The following is a 24578-nucleotide window of genomic DNA, read 5'->3' as shown; positions in this document are numbered from 1 at the left end:
GGCCACTGGAAGTCAAGCTGGTATGCAATAAGATCATAAGGGCTAGGGGACTGAAAGAAAATTAATCAGCAAGGGATGAAATGCTGATACACGCCCTGCCTTCATTATTTAAAACTACCCTATGTTCTGTTGATGTCAGAGGACATAGAAAGTTAAAAATAGGCTGCCTTATTTTAATATGTTTATATTCCAGTTTTACTGAACCATAAACAGTAAGTCCTTAGTGAACAACAAAACCTAAATGCTAGATAGTTCCAGCCCATTCTCATGTCATAATACAGGTCAGGACTTATATAAAAGTAAACAGCAGCTAAAGCTTTTGATTTGGTCCATTTCGGATCACTAGGATAAAATGTGTTACACAAGAAATCGACGCAAACAAGCAACAGATGTGGTGATTTATTTAGACCTGGCCAGAAAATATAAACGGTCACCTATCAATTTTCCTGTTTTCTCTTCCTTAGGATTTGAGGCCAGGAGACGTATCTGGCAAACGAAACCTCTGGGAAAAGCAATCAGTGGACAAGGTCACTTCCCCAACTAAGGTAATCTATCGGGAGAGGTGTTCTTCATAGGTTCTTTTCCTGCTGTGTCCTGCAGTACGATGCCCCAGGGTCAAATGAGAAATAGCCCTGATCCACAGAGTCTTGCCTGGGGAACCATCCGTTTCTAAAGACCTGTGTATGGTAGAGTGAAAGACAAAATCACAGAGTTTTCAGAATGGTAAATAGGCCAGATCTGTGGGATGGTTCCCAGTGAGACTTTCTAAAACCACTGTAGTGGCAGGGGTGTTGAAAACAGAAGGCTATGTGGGATAACTCTGATTTACATTTCCTTACAACGTCCAGGCTTGGAGCCATAGCCATTTGCAGATCACCTAGAGAAGAACATCTGTCTCCCTAAGTGATTTCAAAGCTGCTTTCTGCAACCATCTAAGGGGGTTACATTGCCTGTACCCTAGGACTCAAGGCCGATATGGCAAAAAAATTATAATAAAATTTAAAAGTTAGGCACAGTTTGCTACCTTATGAGAACTAATGGCTAAGAATGCTTATATTTGTCTGTTTTGGGTCTTCTAGTCAAAAGGGACATTGTTCCTTCATAAAGGGGCCTCTGGACAATATCTAAATGATGCACAAACTAAAAATAGGACCTTTATTTTTATTCAACTCCAATTGCAGCTTTCTCCCATTCAAGTAATAATCCTAGTCTTCTCCTTTAATAGAAGGAAAACGGAAAAAAAAAATCAGAGCGCAACCATAAGATTAGTATGCTTATGGGTCCATGCCGAACTCTAGATACAGAAGCAGGTTTTAAGCAAACTCAGGACTGAAGAGTGCCTCAAAGGCAACGGAAGAATCACTCCAGCTCACAGGAGAGAATTGCTTCCTCTTTCCTACCTTCTAGGGGCTGTTAAGTGTTACTCCATCTTCTCTACTAGTTCTTGATTGTTCTTACATTCCAATAAAATCCACTAGCCCAGCCTCTCTACTTAAAGTGACTTTAAAATAAGTTTTCTAAATAATTGCTAGCTATATTAGAAGTGCCGGTAATAACTATCACCATTACAAACTACTAATACTTAAGGAGCATCCATAGTATACAAGGCACTGTTCCACCTTCTTAACCTACATTATCTCATTTGACCCCCAACCACCACGTGAAGTAGGTGTTATTACTACCCCCATTTAGATCTCAGGAAAACGAGGCACAGAATGCCTCACAGCAAATAAGAAGCAAAGCCTGGGTTAAACTTGGGCAATGTGATCTGAGCCTGATTCTTTTTTTGTTTGTTTTTTGTGTTTTGGGGGGGCCACACCCATGGCATATGGAGATTCCCAGGCTAGGGGTTGAATTGGAGCTATAGCCACTGGCCTATGCCGCAGCCACAGCAACACAGGATCCGAGCTGCATCTGCAACCTACATACAGCACAGCTCATGGCAACGCAGGGTCCTTAACCCACTGAGTAAGGCCAGGGATCCAACCCACGTCCTCATGGATGCTAGTCAGGTTTGTTAACCATTGAGCCACAATGGGAACCCCTGAGCCTGATTCTTAAGCTAGGTTTTTCGGCTTTTTTTTTTTTTTTTTCTTTTTCTTTTTTGAGAATTGCATATTCAGCAGAAACTATAAAGTGCTAAAGTTCCTTTTGTAAGTTTCTCCTGGTAGAAGGGCTAGGGGAACCTTTTTTAGTTTGTTTGCTTTTTTTATATGAAGAATGAACTTTCGTTGGCCTAAACCATTATGACCCTTCTAACACAGGTCTGTGACTTTTCAGAAATGACAGTCCAAATGCATATATAGTCTTCTTTCTGAGTAAGGGATGTCAGCTGTCCTTAGGCCATCATCACAGTTTTAATAGATCCCCTCTGGACAACATTCCCCTGAGCCAGGGTTCAAGGACGTAGAGTAAGTATATGATCTGGAAGGTAGGACTCAGAGAACACCACTCACATACAATACAGCACAAATGGCACACCCGGGAATTAGGCAACATGGTGGTACAAGATGCTCCCTTTGTCTATATCACAAAACTCTTTCCACACTAATAGTAATAACATAACTAGCAGACCCAGAGCTGAGTTTATGAGGTAGCAGAATTGGTAGCTCCTTTGATCCATTTTGTCAAACTCGGAGTTCCCTTCATGGCTCAGCAGAAACGAATCTGACTGGTATCCATGAGAACGCAGGTTCCATCCCTGGCCTCACTCAGTGGGTTAAGGATCTGGCATTGCCATGAGCTGTGGCGTAGGTCACGGTCACGGCTGGGATCTGGTGTTGCTGTGGCAGCAGCTCCAATTAGACTCCTAGCCTGGGAAACTCCATATGCCCAGGGTGCGGCCCTGAAAAAAAAAAAAGAAAAAAAAAAGTCAAACTCATTAGTGTCACACAGTAATTCCTTTGAAGTGAGACTACACAACACATTTGAAAATGCACATTCACAACACTCGAACATGTGTGACTACTTCAGCAAGGATTTTTAGCAGCTAGTGGAGGAAAAGAAAGTGTGTAGGGATAAGACCATGGTCCAGATGAGTTTCAAGGGTAGGGGTGTAAGAATAGGAGGTAGGAAATTTTATAAATAGGAGAAAACAAAAGATAAGCAAATTCCACTTCACTGTCATGCCTTGATGTGGCTGGAGACTAAGCCTTCAGTCATGTGACCTATCCTGGGATGCGTATTATGAATTCCTAGCCCTTACAGTTTAAAAAAAAACAAAAAACAAAAAACAAACCTCCTTGACCCTGAATGCCATGAGCAAGGCTCAAGATCCAAGATGTAGAAAGGGAAATAGAAAGAAAAAGGAAAGTGTAAAAAAAAACAAAAAACAAAAAAACAGAAGAAAGTATGTACTGAAAGAAGAGCTTATTTGAACAGAATGTCAACAATAATCATCCCTTTCATAAAAATTTATTCCTGTCTTACTATAATTGTTTTTTGAAAAATTCTGACACAGAACATCTGGCGGAAACACCATGACCTGCCAATTTAAAGCTCTCTTCTCTTAGCAGGTTTGAGACAGTTCAAGAAAGAACCCAAAGTAGCCACTCAAGATGCTGGACCAGCTCAGTTGAAGAGGGCTAATGTGCTCTGTTTTATATTTATGTTCATTTACTAAATTGGGTTCATTTCCTTTTGTTTTGTTTTTCATTATCCCAGTAAACCCATGTATATTATCACTATATTTAATAATCACAGTCTAGAGATGTTCATGGTAAAAGTACTGCCTTTGCACAGGAGCCTGTTTCTAAAGAAACCCGTGCTGTGAAATAGAGACTTTTCTACTGATCATCATCACTCTGTGTCTGAACAGTGATACCAACCACATTGGGAGTCAACAAAAGGAGATTCAAGTTGAAAATTGCCTGAGAAATGTGTGCAGTATCCAGAAAAATGAACCGTAGTGGTTTTTGTTTTTGTTTTAATACCGAAGTCATGTTGTTTCTGCACTTTAGAATAAAGCATGGAAGAAACTGTCTTAATAGGCAGTTATAACACTTTCTGAAAGTAACCCATTTCAGATTTGAGATACTGCAATAATAATTTTTTTTTAAAAAAGGACGTACTGTTAAGGTATTACTTTTTTCATGCTGATGAATATCTAAATTGGATTATGATGTTAGCTGACAGTGGTACTGATTTCGTTAGGTTGGTTGCTTTGTGGATTTCTTTGGTAGGGATAGTGAAACACATTTTAGATGACCTGATCATGTATGTATGTGCATACACTTATACAAACACACTTATGGTAGAAAGCTTTTTCGTGTGCTAGGCTATTATATTTAGCAGTATGTCCTTGTAACTAGCCAATATCACTGCTTTTTAAAAAATTTTAAAAATCACAATATTATATTATTTCATATTTGCCAGTAGTGACATGGGAGAATAGATATTGATATGTTTCCAATGTCTGATAACCTATAAGAAGAAAGAGATTAGAAGTGTCAAAAATGAGTTGACATTTTCTATAAAACATAGTATTTAGTGTATAATTAAAAGCAATCTTGAAGTCCACTGTGAACTGTACTAAATCTGCTGTCTAGATCAAACTCAAAGCTTGCTCGAAACTTCATTCTTAAGAATTAAGTTCACAGTAGGTTGGCTTAGATGATATCTGAGGTCTCTTCCTTCTCTAAAATTTAAAGATAGGAGTTTTAGTGACAAAATTGTACAGATTGGAGTTTCATGTATAGATGTATTAAGACCAACTTTGGCTAATCACTGAACACAGAGAAGAAAAGTAAGTGAAAGCTAATATTTAGGACTCATGACCATACTTCCATCTTTAATATACTGAAACATCTTCTTAGTTAAACGTTTTTACCTTTATTAATCATTGGTACTTTCCATAAGTTCATAATGTGTTGAACTTTAAAAAAAAATATGTAACTTTTATTATTTTTACCTTTTCCCTCGAGTCCATCAACTCATCATTTGTACACACACAGTCCAGATATCGGATCTCATTTTAGCTTGTTAAGTGTTCATCTGTCCTTCACAACAGATGATGAGAGTACTGCAGTGTCTTGGCAATATGTTCTAGTGTAGAGAGATACATGTAGTATAGTTCTATAAACGTATACCTCATGGCTTAACCAAAATTATTTTAGTCTCGATTCCTGCACAATGAGGGAGCCTTGCAAATGCTTCTTTTCTAATTAACAGTGTTCCCTTGGGAAAGCTAGCCAAGGCAGGGCTGGCAGTGCCTTCCAAAGTCTCTTTTCCTCATAAAACAGTAGATTGTTGAGTCCTAGCTTTTAGAGTTGTTGAGTCCTAGCTTTTAGCACACCTGGGCCAAAGAAAGGAAAGCCACCAAGATTGCACAAGTCATCCACCCATGACAGAGTAGACATGAGTCTATGATAAGATGAACTAGAACTCACATGCAGTGCCTGAGTTAGCATTGACTCCCATCATTGGAGTGGAATGGATCAAAGTTTGAATTAAGGCCTTAATGGCAAGATAACATTGCTTTGTTGTACTTTTGAATAAGAGCTTCTCCTGATCACTATTATATATTTTTTCTGGAATGTCTAAAGTTAAGAAGAGAATATATCAATCCTGACTTTTATTCCAATATTTGGATGGGATAAGTTTTAGGGTAGAATTTTGTTCAGTTTGGGTTTAATCTTTTGAAAAATAAATTCCTTATTTACTTGTTGGATTACAATTCTCTTTATCTTTTTAAGAGGTAAAACTGCAAGGTGACTAGCATGTTCTGTGAATCTGCCATTCCTAAAAATTTGATAAACACTCAATATTTTTCACTGAATAATTGAGCGCTGCAATAAATATATATTGTGAAAATGCATCCACAATAAATGGAATTCCTCCAAATGTCTTTGCCTCACTTATTTTTATGTACTATCTTGACTGTAAGAATTCTATCTGATGTAATAAAGGTGATGGATAGCAAACGGCATAGTTCAGATTGAGTCTTGGCTTCATTCTTTAGAGAAGAAAGCCATTTCATAGTTTTAAATTCTTCTTCCTGCAGGCAATTTTCCAATAAAATATTAAAAATTGTTCTGGTATGGCCAGCTGACAAAACATATTTGGAAAAGGGTGGAAGGAGGGATAAAATATGTTCTTCTTCAAAGAACCATTATCAAGTGTTCCATCATCCTCCTTCTCATTTCCAGTGTTGTCACTTGTCACCCCTCTTGCTCCTCAGATGGCAGCACTGTTTTCCCAAAGGCAATGCCTTTTACAGCAGAAATAGCTATTTAATATATACTATTGGTTTGTGGAGTACTTACTATTTGCAAGGCGCTGGTGATTCATTTAAATCAAAAGGATTTTTTTCACAGCAACTTTATATATTTACGTAGCACTACTTAAAATCTGAGGCTCTTCTCACAAAGGTCTTAAATTGGGAGTCCAGTGCCCCTAAACAGTCCCCTAAATCCTGTTCATAAGATGGATAGAATTAGGAGTTCCTGCCCTGGTGCAGTGGGTTATGAATCCAACTACAGCAGCTCCTGGTCACAGCGGAGGCACGGCTTCATCCCCATCTCAGCGCAGTGGGTTAAGCATCAGGCATTAAGGTAGATCATAACCGTGGCTTAGATTCAATCCGTGGCTTGGGAACGTCTATATCTTGTGGGTGTGGCCATTAAAAAAAAAAAAAGATTGACAGAACTAAGTTGTTATACCTTAAAAGATAATTAGTACTTTAGATTTCTACAATCTACCAAAAAGGGCTCGAGGTTTAGACAATAAAAGAGTTATCCTCAAAGTCAATTGCAGCATTAAGCAATGAAAAGAATACAATCTGTAGTACTAGCACCAAACCGACAGGACTAAGGATGGATGAAAATTAATGTTACAAGTTGCACATTCAGGGTTTGAGCTCAAAGGTGTTAGAGTCTTGTGTGTGATGTAGAAACAGGTCTGTATTGTAGGTTTTTCCCTACTCTTGCATGCACGTGTGCCCCAAATGGAGGGATGGACAAGAAAAGATTTCATGATGCTAAATGTGTGCGCTACCGCAGGAGTAAGAAAGGTCCTGATTGGAGTGCTGTGCCTATTTCTGTTCAAGTTTATGAATCATGTTGTCCAAACATTCTATATCCTTGCTGGATTTTTATGTTCCTTTCTTCTTGCTATTATCAAATAAGGACTGTGAAAATCTCCTCTGTGATTACGGATTTGTCTGTTTCCCCTTATAATTCTGCTAATTTTGCTTTCGTATTTTAAGGTCATGCTTTTGGTACATATACAAAGCTAGAATCATTTTATTTTCCAAATCAACTGAATATTTTTAATATTACAAAGTGACCTATTTGTTGCAAATATTTTTGCTTTAAAGTTTATCTTTTTATTAATATTGCTATAGTGGCTATCTTTTGGTTAACAATAGCATGATATCATTTTTCTTTTGCTTTTTTGTGTGTGTGTATTTGTATATAATGCTATAACTTTCTCTACTGCTTTCCTTTCAACCTTTGTGTATCCTTTATTTTTAGATGCATGTCCATTTATACTGTGTCCATGGATAAATGCAATTGCTATTAGCTTTGCCTTCCTAATGAGAAAAGGGTTTGCCAAAACAAACATTACTATTTCGGTAAAACACTTTTATTTTCTACAAACTACCTTTGCCAAGTACTAATATAAGCAAATTCTGGAAGAAAAGTAAATGGAAACAAATCTGGATCCCTATCCAAACCAATTTAATTATGAGGCAGTAAATAATCAAAGCTACATAGCACATGCCCTTAACCTTTATTCCCATAATTCTTCACAAGGATTACTATTTCCTAGGAGCGTGCCTTGAAGACAGCCCCTCGTCAGGGGGCAGGTTGGGGCCACCACTCTCCTCTGGAAGCTCAGGGACAAAGAGCAATAATAGCACTGGACACCAACCATGGAGACTGCAATTTGGCCCAGTTAAGGAGACATCTGCTCTTCCCCCAGCCCTTACTCATCCTAAAACAACAAGGAACTAGCACCTGGAAGAAAGAGGGGATGAATGTAAATAGCAAAACACCAATTCCCTCCCACTTCCTAAGCCACAAGAGCTAGGGACAGATCTGGGGGCCAACAAGAAGGACGTTGAATCAAGTTTGAAATTGAAAGTTAAATGTTCTTAATACCCCTAAATAAATAAATAAATACATAAATAAATAAAGGAGTTCCCATCGTGGCTCAGTGGAAACAAATCTGACGAGCATCCTTGAGGACCCAGGTTCAATCCCTGGGCTCTCTCAGTGGGTCAAGAATCTGGTGTTGCCGTGAGCTGTGGTGTAGGTCACAGACATGGCTCAGATCTGGCGTGGCTGTAGCCAGCGGCTACAGCTCTGATTTGACCTCTAGCCTGGGAACCTCCATATGCCATGGGTGTGGACCTAAAAAGACAAATAAAAATAAAATGTTAATACCAAATGCCAGAACGAAATCTTAAACACCAAAATGAAACAGTTTAGTGGCTGAAAGTGGCTGAAAAGTTGTGGAATCTAGCCGACATGACCATGACGAGAAAGTAGATTTCACCACTGCACAATTTGGTGTAGTTATTGGCTGGGTGTAGGGACTGAGGGGAGACCATTTCATGTTTTTTATAATGAAACTTCACAACTGAGGCTGGGCGCCATTCTTTCACTTTCGAGGTGATTTATCCTATCTGTTATTCGTTGAACAGGTAGGGGGCAATCTTAACTACCTCATTTCCAAGTGTTCAGAAGAATGATGCTTCACTGCAGTCTCCAAATTCAGACATACTGTATAAACTAATAGTACAAACTAATTCTACCAATGGCAGGGGGATTAGGAAAGACTTCGCTGAGTCTTGGTTAGTTGAGTGGCTGGGAAAGATCCCAAGATCTGGTTTGGCCCCATACGGGGACATCCTAGACCCCAATAGTCTGAGGAGGGCCACAACAGGTACTAAATGACCCTAGGGGTCCCAGGGTCCATATAGCTTCCTCAGCCAAATTGTGACAAGGTCTCTAGAGCTGCATAACCACAAACTTCTGTGATGTCATAAAAACCTTGCCCGAGTCACCTCATATTCTCATTGAACCTCGGCTCATCAAATTCAAAATGATAGAACTACACAAAACAAATCACATTCCTAACACAATGTACATTTGGCCAAGTTGTTAAAGTGACTTTTCCTACTGATTCTCACACTAGTAATTGTGCATTTTGGAGTAATGTTTTGGTTTTTATGTTCCTCTTTTTTTACCCTTATTATACAGCCTTTTATACTGCAGGCTTAGATGAATCCACTAAAAATTGGAGGAAAAGTTGCTGCACAGGTAAAGCTGCCTTCCCAGGAAGCAGAAACTAGTTCCATAAAGAGTCTGTCCAATAACCTTCTCTGATAAGATCAAAGAGAATGGGAACAAAAACTCAGACAGACAGAAACTCCTTGGTTGAAATTCACTCCAGGCTTTCTTTCCACTTTAAAGGCAAAGAATTTAATTTCCACTGTATTCTACTGTCCAGAATAGGAGTTTTTAAAAGGAACAGGTGCTTAAGAAAACCATCTTATATTTATCTGGGGAAGAAAGAGATCCTAACGAAATCTCTTAAAATGATAACTGACTCCATCTAAGCTTCAGCTAAACAGTACCCTTGAATAATTCATAGCATGATCTTCTCTTAGAGCTTTTGTAGTGGCTGCTTCCCCTACCTGCCAAGGTCTTCCTCTAGACCGCCGCATGGCTCATCCCTTTTCTTGCTTCAGGTCTCTGCTCAAAAGCCTCCTGGTCAGAGAAGCTTCCTAGGACACTCCATCCAAAGAGCCAACACGGCCAAGGCCCATCTAGTGGAGTCCTCCCTGTGCTCTTTATTTTTCCCTGTTTTATTCTCTCCACAGCCCACAGCAATTGCCATAACCTGAGCGCTTTTTTTTTTTTTTAAGTATTGGTCTTTCTTCCCCCAGTACTACATCACCTCCATGAGGAATGTCCATTTCTATTTCCTGCAAAAGCCATCTACCAGGTACAGTCCCTGACAAGTACTGGGCATTCAATAAACATTTGTTGAATTAATGAAAGAATAAATATGATTTTCAAAGTCTTTTCAAATTCCTAAATATTTTTATGCACTAAAATAATTTTTCTTTGTAGGATTACTTGAAATATGATCACGTAAATATTTAGACTAAAAATTATGAGACTTAAGTGCCAGCTCTACATTAATGTCTTGTGTAACCTGGTTAAATCACTTCTTGGGGTGCTTCACCTTGTATCTGATGGTACTATGCTTTGCAATCACGACTCTAAAATCCAACAGAAAAATAGGCTGCTTATATAAAAATTCTCTGTGTAGGTCACCTTTAATAACACATGTGACATAAGACAAGGTACGATTATAAAGGATAATTATTTTTCAAGAAAATGCGGTGTAATATGAGCTCAATTTATTTTTCTGGAAGGTCCAAACTTCTAAACCACGGACCTCAAAACAACATGTTATCTTTCAGAAACACAAAATTTAAGCAGATAATGTTAACCTACTTCCATATTTAAGCTATTGTTTTGCCTTTTATTCTACTTTGAAACTTGCTATGGTCCATTATCTCCATTCCTACAAGATTACAATCTCATAGTAGGCACTAAACATTTAAAGACCTTTTTTCAGCTATACCTGGAAAACTATTCCAAATAAATTATCCACCAGAGCTAAAAACTAGGGGAGAATCAAGGTGGGATGTAGAGGAATAATGACTAAGTCTGTTATGAGTAGATCATATTTAATTAGATGAGACCATACATGTAAAGTGATTCGCACAGTATCCCAGAAAATGTTCTTGATACGTTAGCTATTATACTAAAAGAATCTCTGAACAGGTAAAGAGCTTGAGAGTTCACCCTATAGATTAAATTTCTAAAGAGGAAAGTCTCATTTTTTCCAAATCCAATAAAGATCATTAGTCACACAAATGTGCAGAACACAACTCAGTGTGGGTTCAAGTAAAGATCGACAAAACAAGTCTTAATCAGTTTGCTCTACTGCCTGCTAGTAGGGACCTGGCAAACAACCGACGTGCAGAACCGTGGGTACAAACAGCCGTCCTGCCACCACGCATAAGAGCTCCCGCGAGCCCTCTGAGCACTACCACCCCCGAGCTGTGGAAACCCTCTGCTGCGGTCTGCTCTCCCACTACTTCCCGTCATCCTCCAGGCTTTCCGTTTCTTTTAGCCGAGGTCTCGCGTAGCTAGGGGGTGTCCGAGGTCTCGCGAGAGTGTTCCCGTTGCCTGGTAACTGGTGCTGCGCCTGCGGGTAAAGAACGTGGCTGAGGCTGCTAAAGGGCCGCTGCTTTCGGTCGCCGGGCTCTTGCTAGTGCTGGCAAAACGGCTGCTCCCGGCACGGAAGGGACGACAGGCCTGACCAGGGGACTCCGGACCGGAGTGAGGGGGGCCGAGTTGGGCCAGTGATGTGCTGAGAGGGAAAACCCCTGCGGGAAACGAGCGCGCCCCAACAAATGAGCCCCTCCCCGCACAGCCGTGTCGCGGAGTGTGGAAGAGTTTGCAGCCGGGAATTGTGGCTTCGCCGTCCTTCCCTCCGAGGAAGCCCTCGTTCCTGCCGGTAGACCTGTCCCGGCGCCGCTGAGTGTGGTCACGCTGCTGTTACCTCTTCTGCTTCTGACGCGAAGGCTACTCACGGAGCGCTCATTAGATGCATCTGTGCCTATGGCTTTCCTGAAGCTCAGCTCAGGTTTTACTACGCTTCTTGTCAGCACGGTGGTGCGCGTCGTAGGCTCGTGTAAGGAAAGAGAATCAAGATTTATCCAGTCCAGTTTTCCTAACTTGGAGTTGTGAAACCTGGACCTAACTTCAGTATCTTACTACTGAAAGTGTCGCCCATAAAGTAGACTTCTCTGTTAAATTCGTAGTTTTTTGCTGTGGAACTTGGGCTTTGTTTTATGTAGTCCACGCTTGAAAACGCCTTTTAGAGAGGAGTATAAGCCGTTGGTTCGAAATTAGTAGATTCCTTTGGTCTCTCAAAAATAACAGAATCTCGACAAGGAGTTTCTATTATTTCTTATTTTAGTAACCTCTTGAAAGAATACTTGCATAGGAGGGTTAATGAGCATTGCTAACCCAACCTTCTGATAACTATTGAAATTCCGGTAAGACTAATATGCAATATTAGAACAGAGACATTATCTATTAACCAAAAGAGAAAGAGAAAAGCCTATTTTTATTTGAACTGTTGGTCAAATGAAAATTTAGCAGAAAAATAACTAGATAGCTGCAACTTACTGCCTGAATAAGTAGCTAATTTTTCTTTGATTCCTCATCTTTTTAATGCCTTAAGATCATTCCGATCTTGCTATCACTGTGTGGTATTTAATTGTAGATATAGGATGTAAATGATTGGGCTATGTACCCTGGAAATTACTTTTTAAATTATTTATTTGATTTGACTTGTGAATTTTGTTTCTCGATCTTGTAAAAGTGGAAAATTTCTTCAAATCTTTGAAACTAAAGTTTAATTACTTTTTAGAAAAGCCTTTTTACCACTATTAATTAAATACAAGTGGATATATTCTAGTATACACATTTAATGTGTACTCAAAAAAAATTGTCGAACAAGTTCCTTGCAAATTGTTTTACAGCCTACCTACATAATACAAGATACTTCAAGCCACATACTGGAAGAGATGTCAGAAGATTCAGAAAAGGAAGACTATTCAGACAGAACAATCAGTGATGAATATGAATCAGTACGTTTTTCTCTCTTAGAGATAAAAACTTTTTATAAAGGATAAATTTACAGTACAAATATTGTAAGTTCAATTGGTTATAAAAATCAACTTGTCCCTGAAGCTGGGAAATAAATTGATTAAAAGTGAAGATACTGCAGTGTGCAGTATGCCCTATCTAGAAAGAGAATCTATGTTGATACTGAGGTGTTTTTGTTTGTTTTGGCTTTTTAGGGCCACACTCACTGCATGTGGATGTTCCCGGGGCTAGGGGTGGAATCAGAGCAGCTGCTGGCCTGCACAACAGCCGCAGCAATGCTGCACCTGGGCCGCGTCTGTGACCTATACCACAGTTCATGGCAACACCAGATCCTTAACTCACTGAGCAAGGCCAGGGATCAACCCAAAACCTCATGGTTCCTAGTCGCTTTGCCATGATGGAAACACCTGAGATTTTTTTGAGAAAATATTTTGGCTGATTCTTTTGAATTTTTATTAAAATTATAATTCATGTCCACTTACTTTCTTACATGTACTAATTTTGTGTTACATGATAATGTGTCATGATATTGAAACTTCCTATGTTCTAAACCTGTTTGTCTCAATAATAGGCTTAATGTGGCACTGATGAAACAAAGGAGTGTAGAGAGATTAAGGGGGTGGGAGAGACACAAAATGCAATAGTTAAAAATGTTTTGTCTGGGAGTTCCCATCGTGGCTCAGTGGAAACGAATCTGACTAGCATCCATGAGGATGCAGGTTCGATCCCTGGCCTCACTCAGTGGGTTTAAGCATCTGACGTTGCCGTGAGCTGTGGGGTAGGTCACAGATGTAGCTCGGATCCCACATTGCTGTGGCTCTGGCGTAGCTACAGCTCTGATTCGACCCCTAGCCTGGGAACTTCATATGCTGCAGGTGCAGCCCTGAAAAAACAAAAGAATATATATATATATATATATACGTATATATATATATATTTTTTTTTTTTTTGGTCTGGTCTCAGTATATAGTTCTAAGAAATTTCCTTCACATTTTAGTTAAGTATAAATTATCTATGTTAAGGTAAGATCTCAGAATAAACTCCCTAAATGATGTATAACCTTTAAGTCAATGGTTTTTTGTGTTTCTTTTCTTTCTTTTTTGGGGGGAGGGAGTAATTTTATTCTTAATTTAAATTGTTTTGCCAAGTTTATTAAGAATCTTTAAACTATTTTTTTTCTACCTGTAATCATTAATATCACCTTACCTTGTGGAGGAAAAGAAATGAAAAATGAATACTTTTGTTTCAGAATGTTCTAAGTGTTGGGTGCTTTAAGACCAATAGCCCCTGATAATCCTTTTTTTCATTTATTAAAGATTAAAAACATGCACTGAATTCTAAGTACTAAGGTAGATGTAAAAAGATTTCTGAATTTGGAAACTGTTGGTTTGTAAAAGAAATATTTTAAAACCTCTTGTTTTAGGATGAGGATACCTTTATGAAATTTGTAAAAGAAGATATCCATCACTGTGCACTTTTAACAGGTTTGAAATTATCCATATATATCCTCCCTTCTCTTTATGATAATACCTTACATGGATTAAAAATAAAACTACAAGTCAGATTTAATAACATAGGGAATTATTATTCTGTTATTGATAAAGAGAGATGTATTTACCTTTATAAGACTCTCTTGGAGTTCAAACTTTTTTTTCAATTTTTTTTATTTATAATATTGTTAGTTTCAAATGTACAGCAAAGTGATTCAATTGTATATATTTTTTCTTCAGATTATTTTCCATTATAGGTTATTACATTGGATATTATTCCCTGTGTTATTCAGTAAATCCTCATTGCTTATCTATTTTATGTATAGCAGATTGTATCTGTTAATCCCATACTCCTTTTATTTCCCTCCCTCCCTCCCAGTCCTACCCCTGTGGTAACCCTAAGTTCGTTTTCTGTGTTGAGTCTGTTTTGTATATAGATTGATTTGTATTATTTTTTAGATTCTATATATAAGTGATATAATTAATTGGTCTTTCCCATCTGACCGACTTCACTAAGAACAACAGTCTCTAGGTCCATTCATGTTGTTGCAGATGGCAATATCTCTCCTTTTTTATGGCTGAGTAATATTCTATTGTACGTATGTACCCATGTACACTACATCTTAAGCCAGTCGTTTGCTGATGAGTACTTGGTTTTTTTCCATGTCTTGCTGTTACAAACATTGCTGCTAAGAATACTGAAGTACCTGAATCATTTTGAATTAGAGTTTTATTTATACACAGGAGTGGGATTGCTAGATCATATAGTATTTCTACTTTTAATTTTAAGGAACCGCCATACTGTTTTCCATAATTGCTGGAAAATTATATCCAATTTATATTCCCATCAACAGTGTAGGAGAGTTCCCTTTTCTCGACACCCCATCCAACTTTTGTATTATTTGTAGACATTTTGATGATAGTCAGTCTGATCTTTGTGAAATGATACCTCATTGTGCTTTTAATTTACATTTCTCTAATAATTAGTGATGTTGAACATCTTTTCATTTGCCTGTTGGCTGTCTCTTCGTCTCCTTTGGAAAAATAACTATTTAAGTCTTCTACCCATTTTTGGATTGGGTTGGGGGCAGGGTCTGGGTTTTCTTGTTTTTTGTTTGGTTTTTTTGGCCTTGCCTGTGGCATGTGGAAGTTCCCTAGTCAGGGATCAAACCCAAGCCACAGTAGCAACCTAAGCCATTGCAGTGACAATGCCAGATCCTTAACCTGCTGCACTACAAGAGAACTCTGGGTTAATTGGGTTTTTTTTTTTTTTTTTTGATACTGAGTTTTATGAGCTCTTCAGGTATTTTGGATATATTAACGCCTTCTCAGATGCATAGTTTGCAAATATTTTTCCCATTCTGTTGGTTGTCTTCGTTTTGTTGATGGTTTCCTTTACTGTGTGAAAGCTTTTAAGTTTGATTAGATCCCATTTGTTTTTATTTCTTTTGCCTTGGGAGACTTATCTAAGAAAATGTTGCTATGATATATGTCTGAGAATGTTTTCCGTGTGTTCTCTTTTAGGAGTTTTATGGTGTCATGTGTATTTTAGGTCTTTATACCATTTTGAGTTTATTTTTGTATATGGTGTGGGTGAGTGTTTCTGTTTCATTGATTACATGTAGCTATCCATCTTGCCCAGCACCACTGTTGAAGAGGCTGTCTTCTCTTGTATGTTCTTGCCTCTTTTGTAGTAGATTAATTGACCTTAGAACTGTGGATTTATTTCTGGACTTTCTCTTCTGTTTGATTGATTACTATAGCTTTGTAGTATAATCTGAAGTCTGGAAGCATCATCCCTGCTGCTTTGTTCTTTTCCTCAGGGTTTCTTTGGCAATTTTGGGTCTTTTGTGGTTCCATATAAATTTTAGGATTATGTATACTAGTTCTGCAAAAAATACCATTGGTATTTTGATAGGAATTACATTAAATCTGAAGATTTCTTTGGTAATGTTGTTATTTTAACAATATTAATTCTTACAATCGAGAGCATAGGATATCTTTCCATTTCTTTGAATCATCCTCAGTTTCCTTTATCACTGTTTCAGTTTTCAGCATATGGGTCCTTCACCTCTTTGGTTAGGTAGATTTCTAAGTAATTTTTTTAAATGATTTTCAATGAGATTTTTTTTTTTTGCTTGCTGATATTTTACTATTAGTATAAAGAAATACAATGTATTTCCCTATATTAATCTTGTTTCCTACTTGCTGAATTCACTTATTAGTACCAATAATTTTTGTGTTCAATATGTAGAGGATCATGTCATCTGCAAATAGTGGGTTTTGCCTATTGTCTTCCAATTTGGATAACTTTATTTTATTGCCTGATTGCTGTGGCTAAGACTTTCAATACTATATTGAGTAGAAATGGTGAGAGAGGGCATTCTTTGTCTTGTTCCTAAGTTTAGCAGGAAGGGTTTTAGTTTTTTACCATTGAGTATTATGTTGGCTATAGATTTGTCATAGAATCTTTTATTATATTGAGATATTTTCCTTCTCTACTCACTTTGGTGTGAGTTTTTATCATGAATTGATGTTGAATTTTGTTAGATGCTTTTTCTGTGCCTGTTTAGATGATCGTGTGGTTTTTGTCTTTCTTTTTGTAAATGTGGAGTATCATACTGATTGATTTGTATATGTTGAACCATCCTTGTGACCCTGGAATTAATCCAGTTTGATCATGTTATATGATCCTTTTTGTGTATTGTTGAATTTGGTTTACTAATATTTTGTTGAAGATTTTTGCATCTGTATTCATCAAAGATATTGGCCTGTGATTTTCTTTTTTTGTAGTATCTTTGTCTGCTTTTGGTAACAGGGTGATGGTGGCATCATAGAGTTTGGCATTCTTTCCTTGTCCTCAATTTTTTTGGAATAGTTTGAGAAGAATACGTATAAGTTATTTGTTTTATGTTCTGTAGAATTCCCCAGAGAAACCATCCAGTCCTGGACTTTTGCTCGCAGGAAGTTTTCTTTGTTTTTGTTTATTGAGTCTATTTACCTTTAGTAATTGGTCTGCTCAATTTTACCTGTTTTTTCTTGACTCAGTTTTGGGAGGCTGTATATTTCTAGAAACTTGTCCATTTCTTTAAGGGTGTCCAATTTGTTGGCACTTAACTCTTCATAGTATTCTCTTAAAAAAATTTTTTTTTGGATTTCTGCACTATTGGTTGTTCTTTCTCCTCTTTCATTTCTTATTTTGCTTATTTGAGTCCTCTCCCTTTTCCTCTTGATGAGCCTGGCTGGAGGTGTTTGTCAGTTTTGCTTATCTTTTCAAAAACCCAGCTGTTTATGGTTTCTATTGCTTTTTTATCTCAATTTTATTTATTACCTGTCTGATCCTTATTATTTCCTTCTTTCTGCTGACATGAATTTTTGGTTGTTGTTGTTGTTTCAGGTATTGTAGGTGGTAGTTTAGATTATGGGTTTTTTTAATTTTTTATTTATTTATTTATTATTATTATTTTATTTTATTTTATTTTTTTTTGTCTTTTTGCTATTTCTTTGGGCCACTCCCATGGCATATGGAGGTTCCCAGGCTAGGGGTCGAATTGGAGCTGTAGCCATTGGCCTACGCCAGAGCCACAGCAACGCGGGATCCGAGCCGCGTCTGCAACCTACACCACAGCTCACGGCAATGCCGGATCCTTAACCCACTGAGCAAGGGCAGGGACCGAACCCGCAACCTCATGGTTCCTAGTCAGATTCGTTAACCACTGCGCCACGACGGGAACTCCACATTATGGATTTTTTTGACATTTTTTTCTCCTTGAGGAAAACCTATATTGCTTTGATAATTCCTCTTAGAACTGTTTGAGCTGTATCCCATAGATTTTTGTAAGGTTGTGTTTTCATTTTTGTTTGTCCTGAGGTGTATTCTGATTTATTCTTTGATTTCATAGCTTATCCATTGGTTTTTTTTTTTTTTTTTTTTTTTTTTTTTTAGTAGCGTGTTGCTTAGCCTATGTGTGTTCATTCTCCTGTTTTTCTTTCTGTGGCTGATTTCTAGTTTCATACCAGTGTGGTCAGAAAAGATGCTTGAGATAATTTCTGTCCTACTAATTCGTCGAGACTTGTTTGGTGGCATAATGTGTCATCTATCCTAGACAGTGTTCCATGTGCACTTGAAAAGAATGTGTATGGGGGGAGGTTGATGTCATGTCCTATAGATACCAATTAAGTCCAAATGGTCTGTTATGTCATTTGGGACCTCTGTTGCCTTATTGATTCTCTGTTTGATGTCAGTGGGTTGTTAAAGCCTTCTAGTATTATTGTACTCTATCTATCAGTTCCTTTTGTGTCTGTTAGTATTTATTTTATCTATTTAGGTGGTCTTGTATTGGGTGCACATATATTAACAAGTGTAATATCTTCTTGTTGTATTGTAAGATCCTCTTCTTGTATTGCTCCCTTTATCATTATATAATATTCTTCTTTGTCTTTCTTTTTATGGCGTGTAAAAAAATTTGTTTTGTCTGATATGAGTATTGCTATCCCCACATTCTTATTGTTTCAGTTTGCAAGAAATATCCTTTGAAAGTGATCTGTGTGTGTCCTTTGCCTAAAGTGAGTCTTTTGTAGTGGCATATTGTAGGTTCTTGTTTTGTTTTTGTTTTTGCTTTTGTTTTCTGACATTCATTTATTTTTAAATGATTTTTATTTTTTCCAACATAGCTGGTTTACAGTGTTCTATCAATTTTCTACTGTACAGAGGTGACCAAGTCACATATATACATTCTTTTTCTCACATCATGCTCCATCATAAGTGACTAGATATAGTTTCCAGTGCTATACAGCAGGATCTCATTGTTTATCCATTCCAAAGGCAATGGTTTTGCAAATTCCCAGTCCATCCCACTCCCTCCACTTCCCCTTTGGCAACCACAAGTCTCTTCTCCAAATCCCTGATTTTCTTTTCTGTGGAAAGGTTCATTTGAGCTGTATATTAGATTCCAGATATAACTGAAATCATATGGTATTTGCCTCTCTCTTTCTGACTTACTTCACTTAGTATGAGAGTCTCTACTTCCATCCATGTTGATGCAGGTTCTTATTTTTTTATCCTACCTACCACTCTGCATCTTTTGATTAGAGAATTTAGCCCAGTGACATTTAAAGTAATTAAATGTCAATGGTTTAAACATTTTTTAATGAAGATAATGCAATTTTATTTATTTATTATTATTATTTTTAAATTTTTTATTACTCAAATTAATTTATCACATTTGTAGTTGTATAATGATCATAACAATCTGATTTCACAGGATTTCCATCCCACAGCCCAAGCACATCCCCCAACCCCCCAAACTGTCTCCTCTGGAGACCATAAGTTTTTCAATGTCTGTGAGTCAGCATCTGTTCTGCAAAGAAGTTCCGTCTGTCCTTTTTTCAGATTCCACATGTCAGTGAAAGCATTGGATGTTGGTGTCTCATTGTATGGCTGACTTCATTTAGCATGATAGTTTCAAGGTCCATCCATGTTGCTAAAAATGCTGGTATTCCGTTCTTTTTGATGGTTGAGTAATATTCCATTGTGTATATGTACCACATCTTCCTGATCCACTCCTCTGACCATGGACATTGAGGTTGTTTCCATGTCTTGGCTATTGCAAATAGTGCTGCAATGAACACTGGAGTACATGTATCTTTGCGAGTCGTGATTTTCTCTGGGTAAATGCCCAGGAGTGGGATTGTTGGATCCAATGGTAGTTCTATGTTTAGTTTTCTGAGGCATCTCCATACTGCTTTCCACAGTGGTTGCACCAATTTACAATCCCCCCCCAACTGTACTAGTGTTCCTTTTTCTCCACACCCTCTCCAGCACTTACTGTTTGTAGATTTTTGGATGCTGGCCATTCTGGCTGGTGTAAGGTGGTACCTCATCGTGGTTTTGATTTGCATTTCTCTAATAATGAATGATGCTGAACATCCTTTCATGTGTTTCTCGGCCATCTGTATGTCTTCTTTGGAGAATTGTCTGTTTAGATCTTCTGCCCATTTTTGGATGGGGTTATTTGTTTTTTTGGTATGGAGCTGCAGAAGTTGTTTATAAATTTTGGACATGAATCCCTTGTCAGTGGATTCACTTGCAAAGATTTTCTCCCATTCTGTGGGTTGTCTTTTTGTGTTGTTTAGGGTTTGCTTTGCTGTGCAGAAACTTTGAAGTTTGAATAGGTCCCATTTGTTTATTTTTGTTTTTGTTGTCAATACTCTGATAGGTGGATCTGAGAAGATGCTGCTGTCATTTATGTCAGAGAGTGTTTGGCCTATGTTTCCTCTAAGAGGTTTATAGCATCTGGTCTTATATCTAGGTCTTTAATCCATTTGGAGTTTATTTTTGTGTATGGTGTTAGGGAGTGTTCTAATTTCATTCTTTTCCATGTGGCTGTCCAGTTTTCCCAGCACCACTTATTGAACAAGCTGCCCTTTCTCCATTGTATATTCTTGCCTCCTTTGTCATAGATGAGTTGGCTGTAGGTACATGGGTTTAATTCAGGGCTTTCTATCCTGTTCCACTGATCTATATTTCTGTCTTTGTGCCAGTACCGTGTGGTTTTGATGACTGTTGCTGTGTAGTATAGTCTGAAGTCCTGGAGCCTGATTCCTCCAGCTCCATTTTTCTTTTTCAGGATGTCTTTGGCTATTCTGGGTCTTTTGTGCTTCCAAACAAACTTTTAAGTATTTTGTTCGAGTTCTGTGAAAAATGTCCTTGGTAATTTGATAGGAATTGCATTGAATCTGTAGATTGCCTTGGGTAGTATAGTCATTTTGATAATATTAACTCTTCCAATCCACGAGCATGGTATTTCTTTCCATCTATTTGTGTCATCTTTGATTTCTTTCATCAGTGGCTTGTAGTTTTCAGAGTACAGGTCTTTTGTTTCTTTAGGTAGGTTTACTCCTAGGTATTTTATTCTTTTGGATGCAGTGGTAAACGGGGTTGCTTCCCTAATTTCCTTTTCTGCTCTTTCATTGTTAGTATATAGAAACGCTATCGATTTCTGTGTGTTGATTTTGTATCCTGCGACTTTGCCAAATTCGTGGATGAGCTCTAACAGTTTTTTGGTAGTCTTTAGGATTCTCTAGGTATAGTATCATGTCATCTGCAACTAGGGATGGTTTTACTTCTTCCATTCCAATTTGGATTCCTTTTCTTTCTTTTACTTCTCTGATTGCTGTGGCTAGGACTTCCAGAACTATGTTGAAGAGTAGTGGCGAGAGCGGACATCCTTGTCTTGTTCCTGATCTCAGCAGGAATTCTTTCAGCTTTTCACCATTGAGAATGATGTTCGCTGTGGGTTTGTCGTATATGGCCTTTATCATGTTGAGGTAGGTTCCCGTTATGCCCACTTTCTGAAGGGTTTTTATCAGAAATGGATGTTGGATTTTGTCAAAGGCTTTTTCCACGTCTATTGAGAGGATCATATGGTTTTTATTCTTCAGTTTGTTAATGTGATGTATCACACTGATGGATTTGCGGATATTGAAGAACCCTTGCATCCCTGGGATGAATCCCACTTGATCGTGATGTACAATCCTTTTAATGTATTGTTGGATGCGGTTTGCTAGTATTTTGTTGAGGATTTTTGCATTGATGTTCATTAGTGATATTGGCCTGTAGTTTTCTTTTTTTGTGGTGTCTTTGGTACCAGGGTGACAGTGGCCTCATAGAGTGAGTTTGGGAGTATCCTTTCTTCTGCAATTTTTTGAAATAGTTTCAGAAGGAGAGGTGTTAGCTCTTCTCTAAATGTGTGATAGCCTTCACCTGTGAAGCCATCTGGTCCTGGACTTTTGTTTGTTGGAAGTTTTTTAATCACAGTTTCAATTTCAGTTCTTGTGATGGGTCCATTCATCTTTTCTATTTCATCTTGGTTTAGTCGGGGAAGATTGTACTTTTCTAAGAATTTGTCCATTTCTTCTAGGTTTTCCATTTTATTGGCATATAGTTGCATATAGTAGTCTCTTATGATCCTTTGTATTTCTGTGATGTCTAATATGAGTATTGCTACTCCAGCTTTCTTTTGATCCCTGTTTGCATGAAATATTTTCTTCCACCCTCTCACTTTCAATTTGTATGTGTCCCTAGAAGTGAAGTGGGTCTCTTGAAGACAGCATTTATATGGGTCTTGTTTTCGTATCCATTCAGCCAGTCTGTGTCTTTTCGTTGGGGTGTTTAGTCCATTCACATTTAAGGTAATTATTGATATGTATGTTCTCACTGCCATTTTATTGATTACTTTGGATTTGTTTTTGCTGCTCTTTTTCCTTTCCTTCTTCTCTTGCTCTTTTCTGCCTATAGAAGTTCCTTTAGTATTTGTTGTAAGGCTGGTTTAGTGTTGTTGAATTGTCTCAGCTTTTGCTTATCTGTGAAGGTTTTGATTTCTCCTTCACATCTGAATGAGAGCCTTGCTGGGTAGAGTAATCTTGGTTGGAGGTTTTTTCCTTTCATCACATTGAGTATATCACGCCACTCCCTTCTGGCCTGCAGAGTTTCTGTTGAAAACTCTGCCGATAACCTTATCGGGGTTCCCTTGTATGTTATTTGTTTCTTTTCCCTAGCTGCTTCCAAGATTTTCTCATTGTCTTTAATTTTGGTCAGTTTGATTAGTATGTGTCTCAGGGTGTTCCTCCTTGGGTTTATTTTGTATGGTACTCGTTGTGCTGCCTGCATTTGAGTGAGTGATTCCTTCCCCATGTTAGGGAAGTTTTCAGCTCTTATCTCTTGGAATCTTTTTTCTGTCTCCTTCTCTCTCTCTTCTCCTTCTGGCACCCCTATAATATGGATGTTGGTGCGTTTCACGTTGTCCCAGAGTTCTCTGAGACTCTCTTCATTTCTTTTCGATCTTTTTTCTCTTTTCTGTTCTGCATCTGTAATTTCCACTAATCTGTCCTCCACCTCGCTTATTCGTTCTTCTGCCCCCTGTATTCTGCTGTTGGCTGCTTCTAGTGAATTTTTTATTTCAGTTATTGTATTTTGCATCTCTTCTTGTTTCAGTTTTATATCTTGTATCTCTTTGGTCAGTGTTTCCTGTAAGTTATCCATCTTTGCCTCCAGTTTATTTCCAATGTCTTGCATCATCTTCACCATCAACAGTCTAAAGTCTTTTTCCTGGAGGCTGAGAATCTCCTCCTCACTTAGCTGTTTTTCTGGGGTTTTTTCTTTCTCCCTCATCTGGGTTATAGTTCTCTGTCTTTTCATTTTTATAGGTTTTTGGTATGGTGACCTTCTTACAGGTAATAGAGCTGTAGCCTCTCTTACTTCTGATGTCTGCCCCCCTGTGGGTGACGTCAGTATGGGGGCTTGCTGTAGGCTTCCTGATGGGAGGGGCTGATGCCTGCCCCCTGGCAGGAGGAGCCGATTCTAATCCCTCAGGTGGGTGGGGCTTAGTCTCTGGATGGGATTAGAGGCAGCTCTGTGCCTGAGGGGTCTTTAGGGAGCCTGTTTACTGAGGGGCGGGGCTGTGATCCCACCTGGGTTGTTGTTTGCCCTGGGACTTCTCAGTGGCTGGCTGACGGGTGGGGCCAGATTTTCCCTAAATGACCACTTCCAGAGAAAGGCACTGCTGCTGAATATTCCCGAGAGCTTTGCTTTCAATGTCCTTCCCTCACAACAAGCCACGTTCACCCCTGTTTTCCCAGGATGTCCACCAAGAACTGTGGCCAGGTTTGACCCAGATTCCCTTGAAGACTTTGCTTTGCCCTGGGACTCAGTGCACGCGAAAGTCTGTGTGCTTCTTTTAAGAATGGGGTTTCCGTTTCCCCCAGTCCCATGGAGCTCCTGCACACAAGCCCCACTGGCCTTCAGTGCCAGATGCTCTGGGGCTCTTTCTCCCCGTGTCAGATCCCCACACGAGAGAGTTTGATGTGGGGCTCAGAACTCTCACTCCTGTAGGTGAGTCTCTGTGACCCAGTTAGTTTCCAATCTGTGGGGCTTCCCACCCAGGAGGTATGGGGTTGTTTATATCGTGAAATCACCCCTCCTACCTCTTGATGTGTCCTCCTCTTTTTCTTCTGGAGTAGGGTATCTTTTTTAAGGTTTCCGGTCCATTTTGGTGAAGTGTGCTCAGTCTTTAGTTGTGAATTTTGTTTTTAGGAGAGAAGTTGAGCTCCAGACCTTCTATTCCGCCATCTTAATCCCGTCTCCCTGGTTTAAACATTTTAAACCTTGTTTTCCAGTTTGTTTTTTTCTGTAGTTCTTCTTTGTTCGTATTTTTCTACTTTCCATTTTTCCTTTTATGGTTTGATGGTTTTTTGTATTATGCTTGAGTTTTGATTATTGCATGTTTTTAACATGTGGTTACCTTGGTTTTCAGGTATGTTAATCCATAACCATATCTACTTGCTTTAAACTGATAGTCATGTAAGTTCGAACACATTCTAAAAG

General features: G+C 38.4%; 3 protein-coding genes across 28 annotated transcripts in view; 2 read left to right on the top strand and 1 right to left on the bottom strand.

Annotated features, from left to right (window-relative positions):
- Positions 1 to 5841, top strand: part of CALD1 (caldesmon 1) — a 287937-nt gene extending 282096 nt beyond the window's left edge. For 13 of the 25 annotated variants that reach the window (XM_085005401.1, XM_021079167.2, XM_085005407.1 and 10 more), the window contains 2 exons: positions 465 to 545; positions 3513 to 5841. In XM_085005401.1, coding sequence (XP_084861527.1) covers positions 465 to 545; positions 3513 to 3521 — 90 coding nt within the window. In that variant the 3' untranslated portion in view covers positions 3522 to 5841. The remainder of the gene's footprint in view (positions 1 to 464; positions 546 to 3512) is intronic. The other 12 variants (XM_085005410.1, XM_085005409.1, XM_021079173.2 and 9 more) reach the window with 1 other exon arrangement.
- A 4850-nt stretch (positions 5842 to 10691) lies between these two features.
- The window catches only part of CYREN (cell cycle regulator of NHEJ), a 139007-nt gene continuing 125120 nt past the window's right edge, over positions 10692 to 24578 (bottom strand). The window contains exon 5 of the transcript XR_014833773.1: positions 10692 to 11232. The gene's annotated coding sequence lies outside the window, so the exon portion shown is untranslated. The remainder of the gene's footprint in view (positions 11233 to 24578) is intronic.
- The window catches only part of AGBL3 (AGBL carboxypeptidase 3), a 99377-nt gene continuing 86042 nt past the window's right edge, over positions 11244 to 24578 (top strand). Inside the window, exons 1-3 of one of the 2 annotated variants that reach the window (XM_085005399.1) lie at positions 11244 to 12088; positions 12578 to 12685; positions 14128 to 14188. In XM_085005399.1, the coding sequence (XP_084861525.1) occupies positions 12623 to 12685; positions 14128 to 14188 (124 nt within the window). In that variant the 5' untranslated portion in view covers positions 11244 to 12088; positions 12578 to 12622. The remainder of the gene's footprint in view (positions 12089 to 12577; positions 12686 to 14127; positions 14189 to 24578) is intronic. The other variant, XM_085005400.1, reaches the window with a different exon arrangement.

Source organism: Sus scrofa, chromosome 18 (assembly GCF_054392235.1).
Source record: "Sus scrofa isolate SSC_HxYL_T2T_F1_AM1 chromosome 18, Sscrofa_HxYL_maternal_Yorkshire_Landrace_v2.0, whole genome shotgun sequence".
NCBI lineage: Eukaryota > Metazoa > Chordata > Mammalia > Artiodactyla > Suidae > Sus > Sus scrofa.
Note: the sequence above shows the minus strand (reverse complement) of the source record. Positions and strands in the feature narration are given on the sequence as shown.